This window comes from Canis lupus, chromosome 17 (genome assembly GCF_011100685.1).
Source record: "Canis lupus familiaris isolate Mischka breed German Shepherd chromosome 17, alternate assembly UU_Cfam_GSD_1.0, whole genome shotgun sequence".
Classification (NCBI taxonomy): Eukaryota; Metazoa; Chordata; class Mammalia; order Carnivora; family Canidae; genus Canis; species Canis lupus.
Genome location: NC_049238.1, coordinates 38,584,780 through 38,607,827, shown reverse-complemented (window position 1 = coordinate 38,607,827; position 23,048 = coordinate 38,584,780). Strand labels below are relative to the sequence as shown.

The 23,048-nt window shown below is 39.3% G+C and overlaps 1 protein-coding gene and 1 pseudogene across 3 annotated transcripts; one reads left to right on the top strand and one right to left on the bottom strand.

Moving 5' to 3' along the window:
• Nucleotides 1-1,629: 1,629 nt before the first annotated feature.
• On the bottom strand, nucleotides 1,630-17,719 carry KRCC1 (lysine rich coiled-coil 1). Of its 3 annotated transcripts, none has more exons than XM_038561516.1 (3): nucleotides 17,474-17,719; nucleotides 6,312-6,486; nucleotides 1,630-2,988 (listed from the first exon to the last, which is right to left on the bottom strand). In XM_038561516.1, exon 3 carries the CDS (start codon nucleotides 2,967-2,969, stop codon nucleotides 2,214-2,216), a length of 756 nt encoding a protein of 251 aa, XP_038417444.1. In that variant the 5' UTR covers nucleotides 2,970-2,988; nucleotides 6,312-6,486; nucleotides 17,474-17,719; the 3' UTR covers nucleotides 1,630-2,213. The 3 variants fall into 3 exon arrangements, with proteins under 3 accessions (XP_038417444.1, XP_038417445.1, XP_038417446.1); XM_038561517.1 differs by having other exon boundaries at nucleotides 6,312-6,424; XM_038561518.1 differs by lacking the exons at nucleotides 6,312-6,486; nucleotides 17,474-17,719 and adding an exon at nucleotides 3,473-3,613.
• Nucleotides 5,322-5,795, top strand: LOC119869794 (annotated as a pseudogene).
• Nucleotides 17,720-23,048: the final 5,329 nt, after the last annotated feature.

The following is a 23,048-nucleotide window of genomic DNA, read 5'->3' as shown; positions in this document are numbered from 1 at the left end:
GAAGGTGAAAGGGTGTAGAATCCAGTGCATGAGGGAAGACTTGTCTTTTTTTTCTTTTCCTTTTTTTTTTAAACTATTTTATTTATTTATTCATGAGAGACAGAGAGAAAGGTAGAGACATACGCAGAGGGAGAAGCAGGCTACCTGTGGGGAACCTGTTGAGTAACTCAATCCCAGGACCCTAGGATCACACCCTGAGCCAAAGGCAGATGCTCAACCACTGAGCCACCCAGGTGCCCAGAGGGGAGACTTGTCTTTAGTAAGAGCAGGACACCTTTGTTGTAGCAGGACAGAAGACAGAGTAGAGTCCTTGAGGTAAGTTTATAAATCTGGTGGTACAACAATGAGTTAAGTCCCCCTCTGAAAGCTTCTATTTTCTCACTAAAGTGTGAAGTGAGGTCATCAGCTGAGAAAGGACGCCTATATGGGAGGCACAAGGAAGAGAAAGGTTTGAGGAGAGAGAAGAGTATAAAAATGGTATCTTTGAGTGGAAACTTAATATGGAAACTCAATGGATTGGAGGTTTGTGGTCATTAGTTTAAAATAAATTGGGTCGGGACGCCTGGGTGGCTTAGTGTTTGAGCATCTGCTTTTGGCTCAGGGCATGATCCCAGGGTTCTGGGATCAAGTCCCACATTGGGCTCCCTGTGAGGAACCGGCTTCTCTCTCTGCCTGTGTCTCTGCCTCTCTCTGTGTATCACTCATGAATAAATAAAATCTTTAAAATAAAATAATAAAATAAAATGGGCCATCTACCCTCTCTCCCTCCCTTCACTTCTTCTTTCCTTCTTTGCTATTTGGGGCCCAGGGAGGTAGGAGACTAGGCAAGGTGGTGACCTAGAGAAGGGTCAGGGCTGAGTAAGGCAGCAGCCCAGTAAGGGTAGGGAGACTGGTTACATGCAAGGGGATAGGTTGGGGGTGTGTGTGGGGAATACATATATTTGTATATTTTATTATATTATTATTAAAATAAATATTATATATTTATTATATTTTAACATATATACGTAATATATATATTACGTATCTTTAAGCATATAGCTAAAAGTGGCTTTAACAAATTAATCCTAATGTTAAAATTAAAATGGATGTGTAAGCACAGCGTTGTGAATACAAAGAGAGTTTTCGTATCACAGAATTTTGTTATCCAAGACATTTTAGAGGTCAATCCATCCAGTCATATTTGATAATGAGAAAAATGAAGTTAAGTGACTCTCTCTAGGTCACATACTGGTGGCATAACTGAGACTAGAATTCTGGGATTCTCAGGCCATTATTTATTCTACAAGGTATTGATGCTCAAAAACTTGATATGCTTTCCATAAAAAAGGGGATTATCAGAATGACAACACTGGTTACAAAAGAATAATCTACTAGCATTTTATTACTTATAAATTCCTCTCTCTTCAATTTCATCTATTTGGAAAAAACTGTGGTCATTAACAGATTTCTATGATTAAAAGTGGGTTTAAATATGAATAAGCAAGGTATAGTAAAGAATTTTTACAACTGTAAAGTGTGACCTACCCAAAATATCTTGCCTCTTAGGTACACATTGCTCAGCTATTTCTCTTTCAAAAAAAAAAAAATTGTTGAATGGGAACAGATCATTGACACAGAACAACAAAATGCAGAAATTAGAACACTTTATTATAAATATTTCCAGAATATAAACTGATTTTGTATCAAGACTCTTTGAAAATTTTAAAACTATATGTAACCTCAGATTATTATTATTTAATGTATTTTATTTTCCACTAGAAAATACACTGCAAGTTAGATTTTAAAAAGTCAGTCTAAATTGTGTCACAGAGAAAACTAATGAATATAAAAATACCCTATCCAAAACTAAAACAAACCCAATCAAGAAATAGATTCTGCAAAGCCTATTAATTCTCCAATTTAAAATAAATGACCTCCCAAGGGAAAAATACTTCTATAGCAATTTCATGAGTAAAAGCAGAGGCACTCTCATTAAGGGAAATTATATTACATAAGAAAAATGTAAGGATGCTTTTAGAAAATGAAGAAAAGTAATTTCCATGTTGGAGAGTAAGCGTATTAAGTACGTTCCGTTCCCCTGGCCTGTCGTTAGACTTAAAGAAGTTAAGGTACCTGTTCACATGAAATAATCAATCTGAACACAAACGTCATAAAACCAAGCTCCTCAACTGTTTTTTCAATTTAACCTTGGGAGAACCAACTCAAGAGCTTCAAAATCCCAGGATAGACTGGTCCCAAAGCATTTCCTCCTCTGTCTTCTCTTTACCTTGTTCCTTTTTCTCTTTCCTACGCTTCCGTTCCTCTTTCTTAGAGGCTACATCTCGACTTTTTTTCTCCTTTCGATTCTTAAGCTTTTCTGTATTGACCCTGACTGTTTCCATCTGTGTTTTGTTTCTTTGGAAGTTCTTGTGTTTGTCTAAATCTGGTTCCTCACAACCTTTTTTTCTCTTATGCTTGGGCTGTTCCTCCTCTGGTTTTTTTCTGCCTTCCTCTGGGTGCCTTTTCCCCTTCTGAGGTAGCTGTTTATGACTGGCACTGTTTTCTGAGGAGAGGTGCTTGTGAACTCCAGATTCTATGCTGTATGAGCTACAGTTATACTCTTGCTGACTAACGTTCAGGGGTGCTGGTGTTTCTGAGAAACAGTCCCTGGTGAACTGACAGTAGCTCAGGGAGCCAAGTCTTAGCCTGCTGGCATGAGCTGGTAGCCACTGAGGTAACCGGTTTTCCACTTTTTGTGAACTAGTGCATGATCTTGGGTAGGTCTGCACAGTTTCAGATGAGAGTCTTCGATCAAACATTCTATACCTTGGTCTGTAATCAGCCTCTTTGTACCTACAAGTTTCCCAACAGTCCTCTCTCAACTTTCTGAAACAAGTCTTTGGCTCTAAGCCTCTAGCTTTCTGCACTTTGATATAATCTTCAAGTTCATCTTGAAAAGAGTCATAGGTCTTCTTTGAATGCTTCATTGGGTTGACAAGGGATTCTCTGTAGAGAAGATGGGAGAAAACTCTTCTTACTAGATTATTTCATTCTGAATATTTTCTAAGCTCTTGAAGAGAGTGTCAAAAAAACAAAACAAAGAAGCCCAAACGAATTAAAACCTAATTCAGCATAAAAGTTAAATATCATGACATTATATGTCAAAAAGGTGCATTAGGATAGTTAAATATCTCCTGGGCTACTCACAAATAACTCTATCTTTCTCAGAGATGGGATGAAGAAGGCAGAAGGGAGATGGCATATAGGGTTCTGTTGTATGGCTAAAAATATAAGGCATATAGGGATGTATGGATAAGAACTACACATCCCTGACAGATGGCCTGATCACATGCTCATATGATTTCTAAAGTTCTGATTTAATCAGTTTCTTGTATATTGTTTTCTAAGAAAAGTAATAGACCACAGAGGGGTAATTTAATCTTTAAAATCTTCGGTTTACTCAAACAAAATAAAATAAACACATACTTACCTGACTAGAGTACTCTAAGACTTAATAAAAGGATATTTACAAAATAGTTTGGGAATGCTGGAAATTAGAAATTCAGCTATGAAATGAAACTACTCTTTAGTACGGGGCATGAGGGAAGATGAGGGAACAGAGTTCTGTACCTTCCGTAAAGGGCTTGGATTTCATTCTGTTAGTTCTGATTGGTGAAAAAAGCATTCTAGAAGTCTTCTGGTTTGTTCTCTATTAAAGTACTGGTGGGAGCGTTAAGGGAGGAAATAGAGGTGAAAGCTGAGAGAGGGTCGGACTGATGCAGAGCAAAGTTTCAGGAGGAATATAGAGCCAATAGGCTAGTTTTTTGTTGGCTTGTTTGATAATTTTGGTGGAGGCAGCACTATTCCTGATTTCCCCTCCCTCAAATCCTGCGTAAGTGCAAATATAGTAGAAAATACACTACAAGACGACAATGCCCTAGATATTTTTGGTGATACACTCTGTCTCCCAAAATTAGGAGGCAGCATAACCCATGTAGAAGAGAACATTTCTCCCCTTTAATTGAAAGAAAAAAACCTGATAATAGCACTCCAGGGTCACTAATAATCAGCTATCTTTTCTGGAAATTTGAGATTAATAATAAAGTCTAAATGAAGCCTCAGTTGGCGAGTCAGAAAATTTAGCTCCTATTCAACTTAAATATATAAAAATTCTAACAGAATAATGTAACAAATATTTGATTAAATATAGGCAAAAGATTTAAACAGACACTTCAGAAAAGAATCCACACAAATGGCCAATGAACACATGAGAAGATACCATTAGTCATGGAGTCAATGTCCATTAAAAACCACAATGAGACACTACTATGAACAGGAACATTCACTACGGTGACTGAGATCAAAAGACCTCAGTGGTGTTGGTGAGGATATGGAACAATTAGAATTCTCATAAATTGCTTGTTAGGGATGTAAAATGGTACAACCACTAAGTATGATCTAGTTATTCCATTCCTAGATATTTCTCCCAAAAGAAAAGGAAATATATGTCCATACAAAGACTGATACATGAATGTCCACAGTAATTTTATTTATAATAGTCCCAGAAAGGGAAAAAACCAAAATGATGATCAACAGGTAAATGGAACAATCAAATAGTGATATTGAAATATCAATTTCACTATTTCACTATTGAAATCAAATAGTGATATTACATACAATGAAATATATCAGCAATAAAAAGGAATGGATCATTGATACAGTCAACAACATGGATGAATCTCAAAATAATTATGCTGAGTGAAAGAAGCCTGACAGAAAGAGTATATAATATATGATTCAATTCCATAAAACTCTAGAAAATGCAAACTAATGTATAGTAATAGTTTTTGCTTGGGGATGAAGCAGGAAGGGGTGGGTGGGATGATTATAAAGGGCACTTTTTGAGGTCTGGATGCATGTTTTGTACACTGATCACTTGAAGATATATATACGTCTGTCAAAACCCATCAAAATATGTATTTTAAATACATAGTTTATTATACATTAACTGTACCTCGATAAAGCTATTTTTACAAAGTCACTAACAAGATTAAAAAGACATTGATAATTGTTGAAACTGGATAATGGGTATATGAAGGTTCATTACACTATTTTCTCTACTTTTATGTTTAAAAAACTTTTATACTTCATGCCCACAAAGATGGCTATAATAAAAAAGAGGTAGATGATATTAAGTGTTGGCAAGGATGTGGAAAAGTTGGTAACTTCATTCGTTGCTTGTGGGGAGATAAAATGTGCAGCTATTTTGAGAAATAGCAAGGGCTTCTGGCCCTGTGCACACAGGTCTGAGCCTACCCAGAGCCAGGTAGACAGTCACCATGAAGTTCCACCCTTTTGTGACTTCAGATGGTAGCAAAAACCCCCAAATGCCACTTAAATCTCCCCTGCACATGCGCAGGAAGATCACGTTCTTCCTACTTTCTAAGGAGCTGTGGGAAAAGTACAACATCTACTCCAGGCCCATCTGCAGGGATGATGGGGTCCAGGCAGTTCAAGGACACTATAAAGGTTAGCAAATTAGCCAGGCAGTCCAGTCATACAAAAAGAAATAGGTCATCTATACCAAGTGAGTACAACGTGAGAAGGCTAATGGCACAACTGTCCATGTGGACACTCACCCAAGCAAGATGGTTATCACCAGGCTAAAACTGGACAAAGATCAGAATAAAATTCTTGAATGCAAAGCCAAATCTTGACAAGTTGGAAAAGAGAAAGGCAAATATAAGGAAGAACTTACTGAGAAAAATGCAGGAATGAATACAACCTGTTATGCAACCATAGTAGATTTTTAGCCTACTCTGTATTCCTTTGAGACTTTTCAAGATGTCTCTTAAGCATTTCATTTCCTTCCTGTTTTGTTATTGCTATGTGAATCTACTTTTGCTGTTTTGTAAATCTACTTTTGCTGTTTTGATTAATAATTTTATGAATAACCACCGGAAAAAAGAAAACAGTACGGCAATTCCTCAAAACATAAAAAGTGTTACTGCATGACCCAACAATTTCACTCCTAGGTACATACCCAAGAGAACTGAAAACCTATGCTCACACAAAAACTTGTACAGAAATGTGCACAGCAGCAATATTCATAACAGCTAAGAGGTAGAAACAACTCAATATCCATGAACTGCTGAATGCATAAAATGCAGTATATTCATACAATGGAATATTACTCGGCAATAAAAAGGAATGAAGTGCTGATACATGATACAACATGGATAAACCCTGAAGGCATGCTAAATGAAAAAAGTCAGTTCCCACAGCCCACAGGTCATGCACAGATCAATAAAGAGGTGAATGGAACTTACTTGTATCAGGCTGAGAACTTGGTGAAGAAATCTGATCATAGTCACCCATTAATTGCTTCAGTTTTCTAGCATGAACTTTCCCCACATGGTGAAACTGTGCAACAATCAGCAAGCTAAAAAACACGATGCAGAGATCCCCAAATCGATTTCTGTGTAATACTCCATTCCCAGTCATCTGAAACCAAGTACAATCTTGTTATAATTTAATTATATTTAATTACATTAAATAGTTCAAAGTTTAGAATTTTACTATCAACATAGATCCATCATGTCAGAAATCCATCTCCAATTTCTTATTATTTCACTTCCTGTAAGTCTGAAAGTTAGGCTAACTCTCTGAGCATGTATTTTACCCCAGAATAATAAATGTTTTGTTTTAGAACAAAGTGATCCCAAATCTCCACCTCTAAATTTGCAGATAGTATTCACGATTTTTAATATATTTAGTCTAGATGAAGAGTTTAGGAATAGAGTTTTGCTCACTCACAAGTCAAAGTATCAGCTTCAGTAGAAATAATCCTATGATCTAGAAGATCTCTAGTTTCAACCCACCTCATAATGTCAAATCCTTTGCAATTCAAACTATATCACTACTCCCCGTATGCCTTTTACAAAGGGTATCTGTAAAAGTTCAATATTTATTCATTCAACATGGTATCTATGAATAAAATAAAGGGAGATAAGATAGAAGATTATATTAAATATTTAAGGTAATATATTTTTTTAAGATTTATTTATTGACAGAGAAAGAGAGAGTACAAGCAAGGAGAACAGCAGGCAGAGGGAGAGGGAGAAGCAGGCTTCCTGCTGAACAAAGAGCCTGATGTGGGGCTCCAACCCGGGATCATGACCTGAGCTGAAGGCAGATGCTTAACCGAATGAGCCACCCAGGTGCCCTAAGATAATATTTTCAAACTTTAAATAGATATCATTTCATATATCATCTCAAATCTTAACTTCCTGAGAGGTTTCAAGGCTATATACTAGCTTTTTTGCTAATTACAATGAAATTTCAGTATGAAAACATTTAGGAAGCCTCTAGTCTTTAATATGGTAATATAGTTTTATTTAGTCCAGAAAATACCATTTTGAAAGAGAAGTTACTGGGTTACCAGTATGAGTGTATATCTTTTCTGATACCAATCATGGAACATCAAAATTGTACTTTCTATGCAGCCATTTATTTTATTTTTTTTAAGATTTTATTTGTTCACCAGAGACACAGACAGAGAGGCAGAGACATAGGCAGAGGGAGAAGCAGGCTCCATGCAGAAGCCTGATGCACAACTCGATCCCGGGACTCCGGGATCACGCCCTGAGCCAAAAGCAGATGCTCAACTGCTGAGGCACCCAGGTGTCCCCCTATGCAGCCATTTAAATGAATGCGTTGGAACCACATATACTGTCATGGAGAAATGTCCATGATATATTAATGGGGAAAAATGATGTAGAAGTCTATCTATCTACCTATTTACCCATCTACTGATCAATCTAAGACCCAATTTTAATATAAAAACACTCAACATACAGAACCAAAAACTAAATATATTCATATATGTATATTGTAAAGGAGTCAAAGTAGCTAGGCTGCAGTCCATTAACTTCCTTTCTGGGGGCGGGGAGGGGTGAGGGAAGAAGGCAGGTGACTTCTGGACCCCTGACTAAAAGACCAATGAATGCTATTAGCTAGGAGAAGGGGAATTTATCTTTGACATACCCTTAGCAAGACGTCTCTGATTAAGGATTATCTATAGTAAATAAATTCAGGACCTATGAGGCAAAGCACTCCAAGGAATATTACATAAATGAAGATGATTCATAATTTAAATACTTTGTGTGAGGTGACCCTCACTTAGAAACCTCATCTATTATTTTGGGTCAGAGATGCATGACTAACGTAGGAAAACATAGTTTGAGGAGCCATCTTTCATGTTCTAAATATCTCTGCTTCTTTAGAGTTGTCTGATTGCTTGTATCCTTGAAATATGTAGTAAACCTTGATACTAGGTAATATTACTGATATGTGTTAGTCTGATTTGACAGTCTAATCTTGTATCCAATACCCACAGGAAAAAAATCAGAAAAGATATACACTAAACTTAATGGGGCTTGGGAAATGGGTTTAGGAAAGGAGTAAGAGACATTTAACATTTTGCTCTCTGCACACATCTGTATTAATTTCTGCAAGTAACATTACTCTGTAACTAAAAACTCCATAAAAAGTTGATTTAAAGGTTCTACAGGGTATCTTCAAATTAAGCTTAATTTTCAGTTACCAGTATATAGAGTAAAAAAAAGTTTGCTTAAAAATATTATGAGTTCAGGATGCCGGGATGGCTCAGTTGGTTAGGTGTCTGCCTCCAGCCCAGGTCATGATCCTAGGGTCCAGGGATGGAGGCCTGTGTCCAGCTGCCTGCTCAGTGGGGAGCCTACTTCTTCCTCTCTCTCTGCCAATTCCCCCCACTCCTGCTCATGCTCTCTCTCTCTCTCTCTCTCAAATGAATAAATCTAAAAAAAATTATGAGTTTAAGAACTGTTAATCAAAAACATTTTAGAAAGGATGATGAATATTTTAAAATGTTTCTCTATTATATATAGTATCTCTCTAAATTACTTGAGTTGTTTTAAGGTATATAACTTAATTACATATGGCTCTAAAGTTAAAATGAAAAGCAAGCCATAAAACAGGAGAAAAATATTCCCATCTCACATATCAGACAAAGGACTTATATCTAGAATATATAAAGAACTCTTATGACTCGATAAGACAAATCCATATTAACATGGGCAAAATATCTGGACACCTCAAAAAAATATATATGCAATTTAAAACCCTAACATCATCACTGGAAATGATTAAAATTAATAGGATTGATAATACCAGAAGTTGGTAAGGATATTGAACAATTAGTTAGAATTTAAAATAGTACAGCTTTACAAAGCAGTTTGATACTTTCTTTAAACATTAAACAGGGGATCCCTGGGTGGCTCAGTGGTTTAGCGCCTGCCTTCAGCCCAGGGTGTGATCCTGGAGTTCAGGATCGGGATTGAGTCCCGCATCAGGCTCCCTACATGGACCCTGCTTCTCCCTCTGCCTGTGTCTCTATGTGTCTCTAGTGAATAAAATCTTAAAAAAAAAAAAATTTAAACATCTACCATATGACCCAGCCATTTCACTTGTATTAGCCCAAGAGAAATGAAAAGATACATCTCTGCAAAGACCTGTACATGAGTATTCATTGCAGATTTATAATAGCCCCAAACTGAAACAACCCTAAGGTCTGCCAATAGGCTAATGGATAAACAAAACATGGTGTATCTATATAATAGAATTATTCAGCAACAAAAAGAAACAAAAATATGCACACAATGTGGATGATCTCAAAACCATGCTTCCTGCAAGACACAAGAGCATGATTCTATATTTGTAAAAAGTCCTAGACATATAAACTAATCTATAGTAATAGAAAGTAGATTAGTGGTTGTTGGGGACAGAGGTAGAGGGAGGGATTGATTATAAAGAGGCCTGAGAAAGCTTTTGTTGTTGATGGAAATATCTGGCATTTATTGTTTACAAATGGTTGTGTGGGAGTATATACCTGTCAAAAACTTACTGCCTTGTATACTTTAAGTATGTGTATATTTTAAGTACAGTGTATCTCAATAAAGTGTATCAGAGGAGCTTAAAGATCTGTAACAGATATTTTTGGAAAGGAATAATTTTACCTTAATTTGTTAAACTGGATTGTTAAATGTTGGCTTTGTTTCCAGAAAGATTGTTCACCTAACAAAGGCCAATTCACTTATGCAGAACTACTGCCGGTATATTATGTCACTTATCTCACTGCTCCTAGGAGCCAGACATAGGGACTCTGGAGTCAGTTCTGGCACTTATTAGCTGTGTAGGCTCGGTTAAATTTCTCAACCTCTCTGTGCCTTAAGTTCCTCATCTTTAAAATAGGGATATAACATACACCTCAAAAGAGTTGTGAGCCTTAAGGAAATGAATACATGTAAAATGCTTAGAACGGTATATGGCCCATGGTAAGTGCTGAATGAATGAGCTACTTTCATTGTTATTTAGGATTTCATTTATTTAACTGACATAGTGAAATGTTCTCCCAAGCATTCTAGTAACTACAGAAAGCCAAATAAAGGAAAGGTTATATGTAAACAGAGCAGGGGTGCCTGACAGGAGTACCTAATAATTTTTATTTCAAGCTAACTCATGTTTCAGAGGGACTTTTTAAAAATGAAAGCTGAGGGGCACTTGGGTGGCTTAGTCCAGTGTCTGATTCTTGATAATGGCTCAGGTCATGATCTCGGGGTCATGAGATCAGGCCCCGAGACAGTCTCCCTGCTGCCTGGGATTTTCTCTCCCTCTCCCCTTCTCTCTCTAAAATAAGTAAATCTTAAAAATAAAATTAAAATGAAAGCTAAAAGTTAGACTTGATCAGTCAATATTGTCTTTTATGATTGCCGATTTTGAACCAATTTTTTGAAGATTTCAGTTTATATCTTGTTAATGTGTGTCATGTATATTTTAATACTCATAGGAGTATGGAGTATCAAGCAGACCTAAGATACTAGCTAATTTTACTATTTATAGGCTGGTACAAGGTCCTAAGCAAGAAACAGTTTGTCTTGACCAAAACTCATTTCTAATATTTTTGGAAAAAAATCTAACAAAATTCTGAAAACTTCCTATTTATACTGCACATATACCACAAACTTATAGATGAACACTCATAATGCTATTTACTTGCTCATTTACCTCTAGGAAATATATCATAGTGAAAAAAGCAAGAATATGGTATCTTTTATTTCAGAGAAATGAAACTATGTAGGTTATTCAATAGCTGGAGGCTTGGTCTTTATTTCAGTAAAAACATGGAAAGCCATTGTGGAAGTTAAAACACCATACATCAACTATTGTGTTAAATATGAAACACATGAGTAATATGAATTACTCATAATTCAAAACTGCCAAATAGAGCTTCATATCTTAATAAAAAACTAAGAACCGCTCTACTTTAATTCTAGAACTGTCAAGAGAGAACTTGTTCCATTCCACCCACTCATTTAGAAATTGTAAAACCTGAACTTTGGCACTATATAAAATGTTCTTAATAAGTCTCAGGTTTGGTGAATAAATCAACTGATTTTAAGTGAAAAATCTTATTAAAAAATTTTATGCCCCACATCATTTGTGTTGTGCCATGGCATTTAAACCTCATACAGCATGAAGATCTTAAAAAATGTTTATTAAATATTTCTGAAGAGAAAAATGGGCAAAATTAGGATTAGGATGTTGATTTGGTTACTTTTAGTTCGATTCTTCCCCCTTAAAAAATACACCAAATAAATGGCATCATCTTATACTTTTAAATCTAATTCACTAAGAAGTATTAGGAGACATCTTGTATTTTTCCATTATTTGCATCTTTCTCTCAGAGATGAATTCGATTAAAACTATCTAAAAGTATTTTTTCTTAATGTATTAGTAAATAGTATTTTTTAAAATCTAAACTTGTTTGTTGCTAACATTCAGAAATACCTTTTATTTTGTATATGGACCTTGTATTTTACTTCCTTGTTAAACTTATTCTAGTAGCCTTTTCCTAGATTCCTTGCTGTTTCCTACATATATGATCATATCATCTGCAAATAAAGACAGTGTTACTTCTTTCTCTCCAATCTGAACTCCTTTTGCTTTTCTTGTCTGACTGTACTGGCTAGGACCTTCGGCAGGATACTGAATAGAAGTGGTAAGAATGGATATCCTTCCTTGTTCCTGCTCTTGAGTTTTGCAATCTTTTAACATTATTATAATCTCAGGAAAGATAAGCAGAGAATCGCATTAAGTTTTAGGACACTAGGTAATGGATTCTGTCTTACCTTTGCTATCTTTTGTAGTTGTTATCTTTGCATGTTTTTCTTTCTTTTTACCTGTTTTTTAGAGATTTTTTTTTTTAAGATTTTATTCATTTATTCATGAGAGAGACATAGGCAGAGGGAGAAGCAGGCTTCATGTAGGAAGCTTGATGTGGAAGTCGATCAGGGGACTCCAGGATCACACCTGGAGCCAAAGGGAGACGCTTAACCGCTGAGCCACCCAGGTGTCCCTAGAGATCTAATTGTAATAGAAATGCATCCCTGTACCTGTTACCATAAAAAATACTCTTAGCTATTTTGGTTATTAACCTTGCCTTTTTAGGAAATGAGATTAGTATCTGATCTAGGAGTTTGCTAAGCTCTAGCTATTTCACACTAATACAACAAATCACAAAAATAATTAAGGGTTTATTTACTACCATGGCATATTTCCAATGATAAAATACAAAATAATTAAGAAAATCATTAATTGGGAGTACTTCACATTTATAGACATTTAACATTTATGTCTCTAAGTCTGAACATCAATGGCTAGCTAGCTCAAGGATTCTGCTTGTGAAGTTAATTTTACTTGGACTCAGGCAGACATCCTACATCAGGATGCCACCAAATGCATTCCATTCCTTCCAAAGGGTTAGTAAATGTGAATAGGTCTGTAAGAAGGGATGCTCATGCCCCATTGCTCATGCCCTAACATATACTTGATGAAGTTAGTAATGTAAATCTTATTACTTGTTTTAACATGCTTAGTTAATATTTTCACATATTGACAGCTAATAAAGGCAACAAATCTGAAACAAATAATCATTAATGTCTCTCCAGACATCTTCCTCCTCAACCATTCTATCCAGCTGTCAACATTAGATTTACAACATAATGTGCTCTGGTGTGCATGTGGCAAATAGGTCTTGGGCAGAGCACAAATTTACAAAAAACAATGAACTACTCCTGATTATTTCAGGAGTCCTGGCTAATACGCATTTACAGCTGCATTTTCTCTAATGCATTCACCCTGCTGCTTCTTACCAATTTTAGAGGTTGTCAATTAATGGGTCTTCTCCTCACCCCACTACGGAGAATTTGACTGCCTTACACCACTATCCTACATTTCCTCTGCAGCCATTTCAGACTCAGAGATAGAGTTGTGTGTCAGGAATGGCAAAGCAGCCAAACCAGCTCTGGAGCATTCAGCTTTACTGTAATTTGAGAGAGAAATAAACTTTTCTTAGGTTTAAAAAAACCCTGAATTTTCTCCACTTTTTTTCCTAATTTCACTAACATTAATACTAAGCTCTTTAAAAGGGCTGTGCCTAATTCATTTGTATGTCCTTAGTACTGAGCAGAGTACCTGGTATATAGCAGAAACTCAATGTTTTCTGAATAAATGTTAACATGTTAGCTATTAGCTAGATTTTTCTGTCATTTGATCTAAATCTCTGCTTAATATCATGAAAACAAAGGAAAACATTTTTAGGCAATTGCTATGTAAATGGGTTAATGATTCCATGAGGAGTCAAAAATATCCTTTATTCTAAAACTGAGCCCATTTAATTTTTTTTTTTTTTTTTTAAGAGAAGCAAATAAGCAAGAATTGTCTGTTGTGGCTTTGTTTTTACTAATCCCTCAGGAATATCATTACTGAGTGAAAATTTTTTTTGAGTGTCAAAAATATTGAGAAACCTCACTGAATGAATTACAAAGTGTCCTGGAAATTCTTATGACACCTTCACCATAAATTTATGTATATTTCTTTTCATAGAAGTCTGGTTAAGTGGTATTTCTTTAGGTTTCTGTGATGGAAGTCTAATTTCTCAATTTCCGGTTTGTAATCTTACACCTTATATATATTTCCTGTTTGCCAATATTTAATCCTTACATCTGTTCATTATCAAGTCCAAATCAGAAGAGCTCCTCTTAGAGGAGCTATAGGTGAAAATGGATTAGAAGATGTTCTTCAAATCAGTTAATAGTCCTATCAGGATCTTGAGTGACTGGAATTTTAGTAACTAGATGCATGATAATTCTTACATACCTTTTGCAAAAGTCGTTTAAGAAAAAGAAAAAAAAAAAAAAAAAAAACCGGATAAGTAACAAGTAACATTTCCCCCCCTCTTCTTATGTACTATTTTGACCGGCAATTATTTAGGGCTTTTACAAATATCTCAACTAAAAATATATGGACTCCCACCATTGTTTTAAATACTATAATATACCAAATAGTGACCATTTGTTAGGTAGCAGTTAACTGAACAGTTAATGAGGATATTTACTCAAAATAAAGAGACAAAAGGTAATTTTTTAGGTAAAGAATTATATTTTGTTTTTCAAATCCTAGTGAATGGTCTCAGTCTTAACTCAGAGACTTAATCACTCTTTGTCACCTGATAGCCATTACAGTTGGAAGTTTCATGTTTTATGAACTGCTGTTCTACACAGCCAATCCATGGAAAGAATATCAATGTAGAACTGTCAAGTTAGTTCACAATTTCAATGCTGTCAAGGACCTTAAAGTTCGGTTGGTGCAGAGATCAACCTTGACACTGACATCTTGGGTAGGAAAATCATTTGTTGGGGTGGGAGTGAGGCTGCCCTGTCCATTTTGGGATGTTTGCCAGCATCTCTACCCTGTATCATATAGATGCCAAGTAGCACCTGTGCTCACCACGCCCCTTCTTGCCCGGTGGTGGAAATCAAAAATGTCTCCAGACATTGCCAAATGTCCTCTGGGGTGGGGTTGCAAAAAGACCCCTGATTGAGAACCACTCAACTGGGGTAATCCAATTCCCCCTCCCCACAGATGACAAATCTCAAAAAATAAATTTGGGACTTTGAGTTTGAAAGAAAAATTGGGGACTTTTCTCAGGTCATATAGCTAGTGGACAAACTAGCACTAACTAGAACCTACTACTTGTTAGATCCCTATTCCAGCATTCTCATTATACCACCTTGAAGTTGTATAGAAAGGTTACTGCTAGCATTGTGTGAACTGACACTGTATAAAGTCCTAAGTAATCACACACATTCAAAGTCATCATACACACACACAAAATGTTATCTGGCAAACTGTTTTTCTATGAGAAACTGTTTCCAAATCTTCCTGTGATCTGGCTATGAGAGCCAAACTGAATTGTAGTCTCAAAACCTATAAACGGCTCAGGCTTATCTGGTGAGGGGCAGTAAGTTTGGTATGAAAACAAATAAATCCAAATTTTTTTCCTCAGAACGATAACCTAGGCTGACTAAGGACCCTAAATCTAGTCTTCCAAAGGTTGCTTTCATTAAGAGACCTTGAATAGAACATCATTTGGTTGCAATGACTTTCTAATTCCATTTTTAGTGTATGAAATTTTTGTAAGGTGCTTACAAAAATGTTTTAAGAAATGTATGCACTTTTTTTAAAAAACTACTTTGCCATTCCTCCAAAGTGAAGTATGTAAATTATGGAATAGCACAGAAAAATAGAATATAATCATGAAAGAGGGTAAAAATGAAATTATTTTCAAGAAGTTATTATATTTATTGATGTCTCTCTCCAGAAAAGAGGAACCTAAATTATTCTACAATATTTTGGCTTCCACCGTCTTTTGCTCTGGAGACAGAAAGCAACATGAGGCAACACAGCATACTAAAAATTACGAGACTGAAGATGGTTAAATGTTTTACTTGAGATGTGCAATGTGATCAAGCTCCACCACCTAAAATCATTTCCAAAACTGTCTTTACAGCCTTACCTCCTTACAGGCTGTTGATAGGTATATAGGACTTGTAAGAACTCAAACAATGTTTGAGATGATTCAGAAATAACTTTTTGTGTTAAGGGGTAACGTGTTGGTGATAACTGTGAAAACCCTGGCCAGAAACCACCTCTTCCAAACCCCTTGCCCCAATTTTAACAGGTCTCCAACAGCTTAAGGCGGAATCCTGGGATGACCCAATCCCCTTTGGAGCTCCTGCTAGAAAAAGCTCAGGGCTGTCAAAATAAATGTACTGTTGGGCAGCCCGGGTGGCTCAGCGGTTTAGCGCTGCAGTCAGCCCAGGGCCTGACCTTGGGGACCGCGGATCGAGTCCCACGTTGGGCTCCCTGCATGGAGCCTGCTTCTCCTTCTGCCTGTGTCTCTGCCTCTCTTTCTCTCGCTCTCTCCTCTCCGTGTATTCTTATGAATGAATAAATAAAATCTTTAAAAAAAAAAATAAATGTACTGTTTTCAGAACCAACATTTGATGACAGGCCCCTGATCTCTATTTTTGAGTGTTTAACTCAAAATGGCTTTGGACTGTGAATCCTTCCGGTGTCTGAGATGATGTGTACCTCCTACAACTCCGAAGAGTCCCTCTCAGACACCGGAAGGCCGGCCGTTCCTTTTGAGGTGTAATCTTCGGGAAGGTTAGGCCTGGGTCTCCCCGTGGTGGTGGGAGGGCAGAACCCTAACTTCCTTACTTGCCAGCCGCCCGACACCATCCCCAAGGAACCAGCTTTTGTAATTCCTCACCTCCCTGACTCTTCTTGAACCCCACCTCTCCTCCGGTCCCTCATTTTCCCTTTAAAACTCCCAGTCAGCTCCGCGCGAACCCGGACGGAGCTCAGCGCTTTCCCCTGCTGCCGGGAGCTTCAGGGACTTGTTTTTCACCGCTCTCCCTCACGTCCGCTTTGCTATCTTGGACACTGGCAGATCCGTACTGAGCTCAGGCCGCTATCGAGAGAGGCCTAAAAAATCTGAGGACCTTGCTCTACAGGGTGCTACCCTCAAAAAGCCTAGGAAGACTCTCCCACGGGGCGTCTCAAAACCCTCTGCGCGCTTCTCTCCGCGCGGGCGGGCGCCCCCCCGCAGGGCTGGGCTCCCCGCCTACTCCCCGGCTCGGCGAGGTCCTAACTCCACTCCTGCCTCAACACCTACTTTCCCGGAGGTGGAAGTGCCCTCAGCCGAGGCTCCTCGCCCGCACGTCTGCGGCCCTTCCTCGCCTCATCTCGGAGTTTCCTCACCAGTCCCGCTTCCCCGTCCCTGACACTCCAGGGCCGCACTTCCGCCTCTGCCCGCTCCGGCCTCGGCGTCCCAGGCCCCTGCACGCTCCACGCTCCACGCTCCACGCTCCGCCTGGGAGCCGTGGCGCCACGTTCCGGCGGGTCGGCGGGGCTGAGGGAGGCGAGTGGACGCCCGCCCGGACCCCGTCGGCCATGGCGCACACTCGGGGCGCGCCCAGCCGTCACCGGGCCGCGGAGTTGAGGGGCTGAAGCCCGGGCCGCCCCCGCCGCCGGGGCGGGAACTCACCTTCTCTGAGGCAGGGGCGGGCGTCTACAACTACTGTTCCCCCTCCCCGCTAACGCCGCCGGCCGGGGGACAGGCCGGGGTGCAGATGGCGGAGAGGTAGGGACAGCAGCTGCCGCCACCGCCGCCTCCGCCGCCGAGCAGGCGGAGTGAGAGGAGGAGGCGGAGACCGGGCTTCCTGAGGGGAAGTCTCCGCCACCACCCGCGGCTGACTGGACGGCGCCGGCGCCATAGCGGGAAGGCGCGCGATTGCGCTTGCGCGGGCCGCCCCGCGTCCAGAGAGGCCCTGTGGCCCCGCCCCCCCTCGGGCCCCGCCCCTTCTGGCCCCGCCCCCTTCGCTCCTCCTCCTTCGGGGCTCCGCTCTCACCGTGGCTCGCGCCGGTGGTTCCCGCTTTCTTCGGCGGGGGCGGGGGGCTGTCTCCTCGTCGTTGGAGGGAAGGGAGAGCGCGTGTGGCCGCTCGCATGCGGTTAGTGAATCTAAAAACCGACTGGGAAAACGTCTGGAAGCCTCTGGATTCTTCCTCCAAAGTATCTGAGAAATACATCATCTTTATCTGTCGTTCCTTTGTTAGGGTCTTCAACGTGCAGGGTTAGGGTGAGCAAAAGCCTTGGTCGTGATACGTTGTGGTCATTGGTCCGTAAATGACTCTTGTCTCCCCTCCTTCGCACCTCATCTCATTCCCCATCTCCCGAAGAAACCACGACCCTGGTTTGTAGTCCTCATTTCCTTTCATATATGTGTCTTTATCACATACACGTGTGGCTAAAGAAAGTTTATTTTGAATTTCATAAGATTGATAGCTTCCTCTATGCAGTCTCCTGGAACTCGTTTCTCTCAACATTTGGAGGATCAGCCAAGCTGTTGCATATAGGTGTTATTTATTTGTTTCAGGGCTGTCCAATATTCCACCCATTTTCCTGTTGGTGGGCATGTCTCCTAGTACATGGCGCAAAAGTTTCTCTTGAGTAGACAGACTCTCCTGTCACACTGCCCTCGCCGAGTTTCAGGTGATCATCATCTCTTGTTAGAACCATGGCAAAAGATGCCTAACTTACCCTTCTGACTTCACCAGTCCCATCTGCTCTTCATACTATTGCCAAAGCATTCTATCTAGAAGTCATTCCTGACTTTCCATTGTCTATTGGAGAAAGTCAAACAGCACTACTAGGCTTCTGGGCACCTTGATCTCATGATCTTCCTACTGCTGTCACCTCCCCACCTTGCTTTCACGTTATGATTTAGCAACATTAAACCTTTACTGATTCCTATAAACACCAAACTGTTGCATATGCTACTTCCTCTTCTGAATGTTTTCTCTCTACTTCTAATGACCTCCTCCTCCCTCCAGAAGTAAATTGTATCCTGGATTCAGCATTTCTCTTTCCTATTCGTTTCCTAATACTTTTGTTACATATCTATGTATCTCTAAATAACATGAAATCTTGCTTTGCATGATGTAAAACTTTATGTAAATGTTACTATACATATGTTTATTCACCTGCAGCTTACTTTTTTCACTTATCATTATGTTTTGATATCTAAGGTATGCTGAGGTGTGAGGATCTAATTCATTCACCTTCACAGCTCTATAACATTTCATTGCATGACTACACCACAAGCTGGCCATTCTCCTATTGATAGACGTCGAGTTTGCTTCCAGTTTTTGCTTTTATAGATAGTACCGCTCTCATGTTCTTATGTAGTCATTTTATGCACACATGTGAGAGTTTCTCTGGGGTTTATACTTAGGAGATGCTGCTGTTTTTTAACTAGGGGCCTCAGTAATACCCACTTCGAAAGTTATTATGAAAAACGAGGTAATGTTAATAAAGCACAATTAAGACATTCAATCATTTATAGTTTAAAAAACTTTCAAATGTATATGAAACACTGGGACAAAGGCTATAGTCTGGTGCTCGAATGACAAACAGAGATATAATATGTGTGCTTCTGAAGCTCCTACAATACCCAACCTATTGTTGTCTGTACATAGTGCTATTTCTTTACCTCCACATCTCTGCTTGTGCTGCTATGTCCATGGGACTGAAATGGTCACCTGCAACTCTGCTTCTCTTTCTGCCTTCTGTTAGCTACTTCTCTGAAACCTTCCCTGGCTCCTCAGGCTGCCCTGGATATCCCTTCCCCTTTGCTTCCTATATCTTCTCACCATCCTTACTTGCTCTTCCATAATTGTCTCTGGTCAGTCTCTTAAACACAGGGCCCACATTTCATTCATCTTTGTTTTGGGGCACTGAGCACAGTGCCTGATACATATGCCGATAAATGCATGTGGAATGAGCAAATTTAGGAATTCTTGGGAAGAAAGCAGTTTGTAGCCAGGGATTTCTAGGAGCCAAAGAAAAGCGATGGAAGCAAGCATGCTATTTTATTAAGAACACAGAGGCTAGAGAGTGTAAAGTTTTGCCAATGAGGTAGTTATACAAGATAATAAGGGACTATTACAGAGGAAACCTGTCCCTGTCTGGAATGTGAGTGGTAGATGTGCACAAGAACTTTTTCTTTGATTCTGTCACTCATAGTGATTATGAAACAAATTAATGAATCAGCCAGTGAATTCACCTGAAAGCAGTGAGCAGTGCCTGGCTTATTTAATGTTGCTAGGCATTAAGTTATTATTAGTTTAAAGCAGGCATTGGCAAACAGTGTCTGTAAAAGGCCAGATAGTAAATATTTTCAGCATTGTGGGCCATATGGTCTTTGTTGCAAGTATTCAACTCTGCTGTTATAGTGTGAAAGCAACCATAGAAAATATGTAAACAGACGAGAATAGCTTTTTTTTTTTTTTTTTAAGTAGGCTCTACTCTCCATGTGGAGCTTGAACTCACTTCCCCGAGATCAAGAGTCCCATTCTCCACCCACTGATCCAGCCAGGTGCCCCCTCGTATGGCTCTTATTTAATAAAATTTATAGTCACTGAAATGTAGCTTTCACATAATTTTCATGTGTCACAACATATTCTTCTTTTGACATTTCCCCCCAACTATTAAAGAAGGTACAAACCATACTTAGTTCAAGATCTCAAAGAAAACTGGTTGACCCCTGGAGGAAATGAACCTTAGCACCGGTACAAAGGAGGTAGAATCCAGTGGTCAGGGGCTGTTCTTTTACTGAATAAATCTTGAAGTTCTCTTGATTAGCCACTAGATGGTAGACCTTTGTAGGTGTGTGGCCCAGCAAGGGAGTCTGCGATAGAAGGGGTGATGATTGGAGTTTTCCTGTACAGTATGGTAGATGAGCCACTGCCATGCTAATGCAGGCATGCAAACTGTCCTAATGTTTCAAAACCATTCGTCTGGGTTTCATTTATGTCTCCACCTTCACACTTATTTGTACATATTCTTTCTATTGCAGCATATCCTGAAGGAAATGCAACCACTCTCAAGGCCTCTGAGATTATTTGCTCAGAGGCTCAGGAGAGATACAGTGTGAATACAGGCTAAAGATTTGGGGGCTGCAACTTGGGATATGGGAGCAGCTCCTACCCAAGATGCGGGTTAATAAAATGGAGCTGATATTAAGAGGATACTTGAAGCCCAAGTATTGATATACTTAAAACTCCAAAACAGCCTCCATAGTAGGCTTCTTCATGTCACCTTCTCTAACCCTTAAGGTGCATGACAGGACCTGACATTACTCTGGCCCAGTATCTTCTGCAAGCTTCCCCACACCTTTTTTAGGGTGTGGGAGTGTTTGGTGGCCATAGTGACACTCTTGGCACAAAAGTGTGGTTTGCGGTGCAAGGGAAGTTCAGCTGAAATAGAGGTAAATAGAACCATATTTCTGTCATAACTCTTTTCTGAAATCTCCCAGCTCAGATCTCTCTCCCAGACTGGGAGTCCTCTGGCTTGAGCTGTCCCATTTTCCCTCCCTTTCACACTACCCTTCTTTATCCAGACATATGAAGGAAAGAGACTGGATGGCTATTAAAATTGTTAACAACAATAGCCAAACTGTGGAAGGAGCCTCGGTGTCCATCGAAAGATGAATGGATAAAGAAGCTGTGGTCTATGTATACAATGGAATATTACTCAGCCATTAGAAATGGCAAAAACCCACCATTTGCTTCGACATGGTTAGAACTGGAGGGTATTATGCTGAGTGAAGTAAGTCAATCGGAGAAGGACAAACAGTGTATGTTCTCATTCATTTGGGGAATATAAATAATAGTGAAAGGGAATATAAGAGAAGGGAGAAGAAATGTGTGGGAAATATCAGAAAGGGAGACAGAACATAAAGACTCCTAACTCTGGGAAACGAACTAGGGGTTGTGGAAGGGGAGGAGGGCGGGGGGTGGGGGTGAATGGGTGACGGGCACTGAGGGGGGCACTTGATGGGATGAGCACTGGGTGTTATTCTGTATGTTGGTAAATTGAACACCAATAAAAAATAAATTTATTATAAAAAATAAAATAAAATAAAATAAAATAGTTAACAGTGTTAAATGTTTCCATTTTCTTGGAGTAGAAAACAGCTCCACAGAAACATGACTTTAAAGGTCTGTGAAGCTCAAGTCTGTGATCTTAGCCACCATACCACACTGTCGCATAGTATGTCTACTCTCCCCCCAAGTTTGATCTCTTAGGAAACATAAAATAAATCTGTTTTTTCCATACCTCAATATATGGTATTGAAGAAAACTCTTATGTTCTACCTGAATCTTTTCTGCTAAACATCTCCAGTAGGGCAATAAGATGTCTTCCAAAACTCTAGATGAGGGGGTGCTCCTGGGTGGCTCAGTCGGTTAAGTGTCTGCCTTCTGTTCAGGTCATGATCCCAGGGTCCTGGGATTGAGCCCCATATTGGGCTCCCTGCTCAGTGGGGCATCTGTTCCTCTTCTCCCCCTTTCCCCTGCTTGTGCTCTCTCTCTCTCTCTCTTTATCTCTCGCCTGCTCACCCTCTCTTTCAAATTAATAAATAAACTCTTAAAAAAAAAAACCCAAAACTCTAGATGGGTTTTTCCTGTTGATGAAGACCAACAGTTGTCATGAAAGCAGTTCCACCACTTAGGCAGCATTTTAGAAATGTGTGCAGGGGAAAACTTCTGGTTATACAGTGCTACTGGCATATTGTGGGCAGGACTGAGGACACAAAGAAAGGTTTAGATCCCATGGGGTGGGGGGAGAACTGGAAGGGGACAGGTGGGCAAAAATTTTTATATAGGATTTAGGTTGATAAGCAGCGGAATAGGACTATGTGCCCCCTTCCCTGTCACCAGCCTAATAACTAGAGCCAACATTATCTATCTCATTGATCCTGCCAAAGATGCAAGTTATCCGGGGAAGCCTTATACATTGAAGATTCTTTGCCTGACCCTCACAACCTCAAATACACAGATGTACATCCTAGATAGGTGAAACTTTGTTTATAATTATCAGAGTCTAGAATTCTGTTTTATATGTAATCATAGAGTCTTTTTAATATTTGCTAAATTTTCCAGGAATGCAGCCTCTTGTTAACTGAAGGATTATACTTTTCTTTCATTCAGAACTTGACTTAGAGTCATTCAACATTTCAGAAAAATCATGTCACAAACAACAGTGCCCTGTGTGGTGTTTG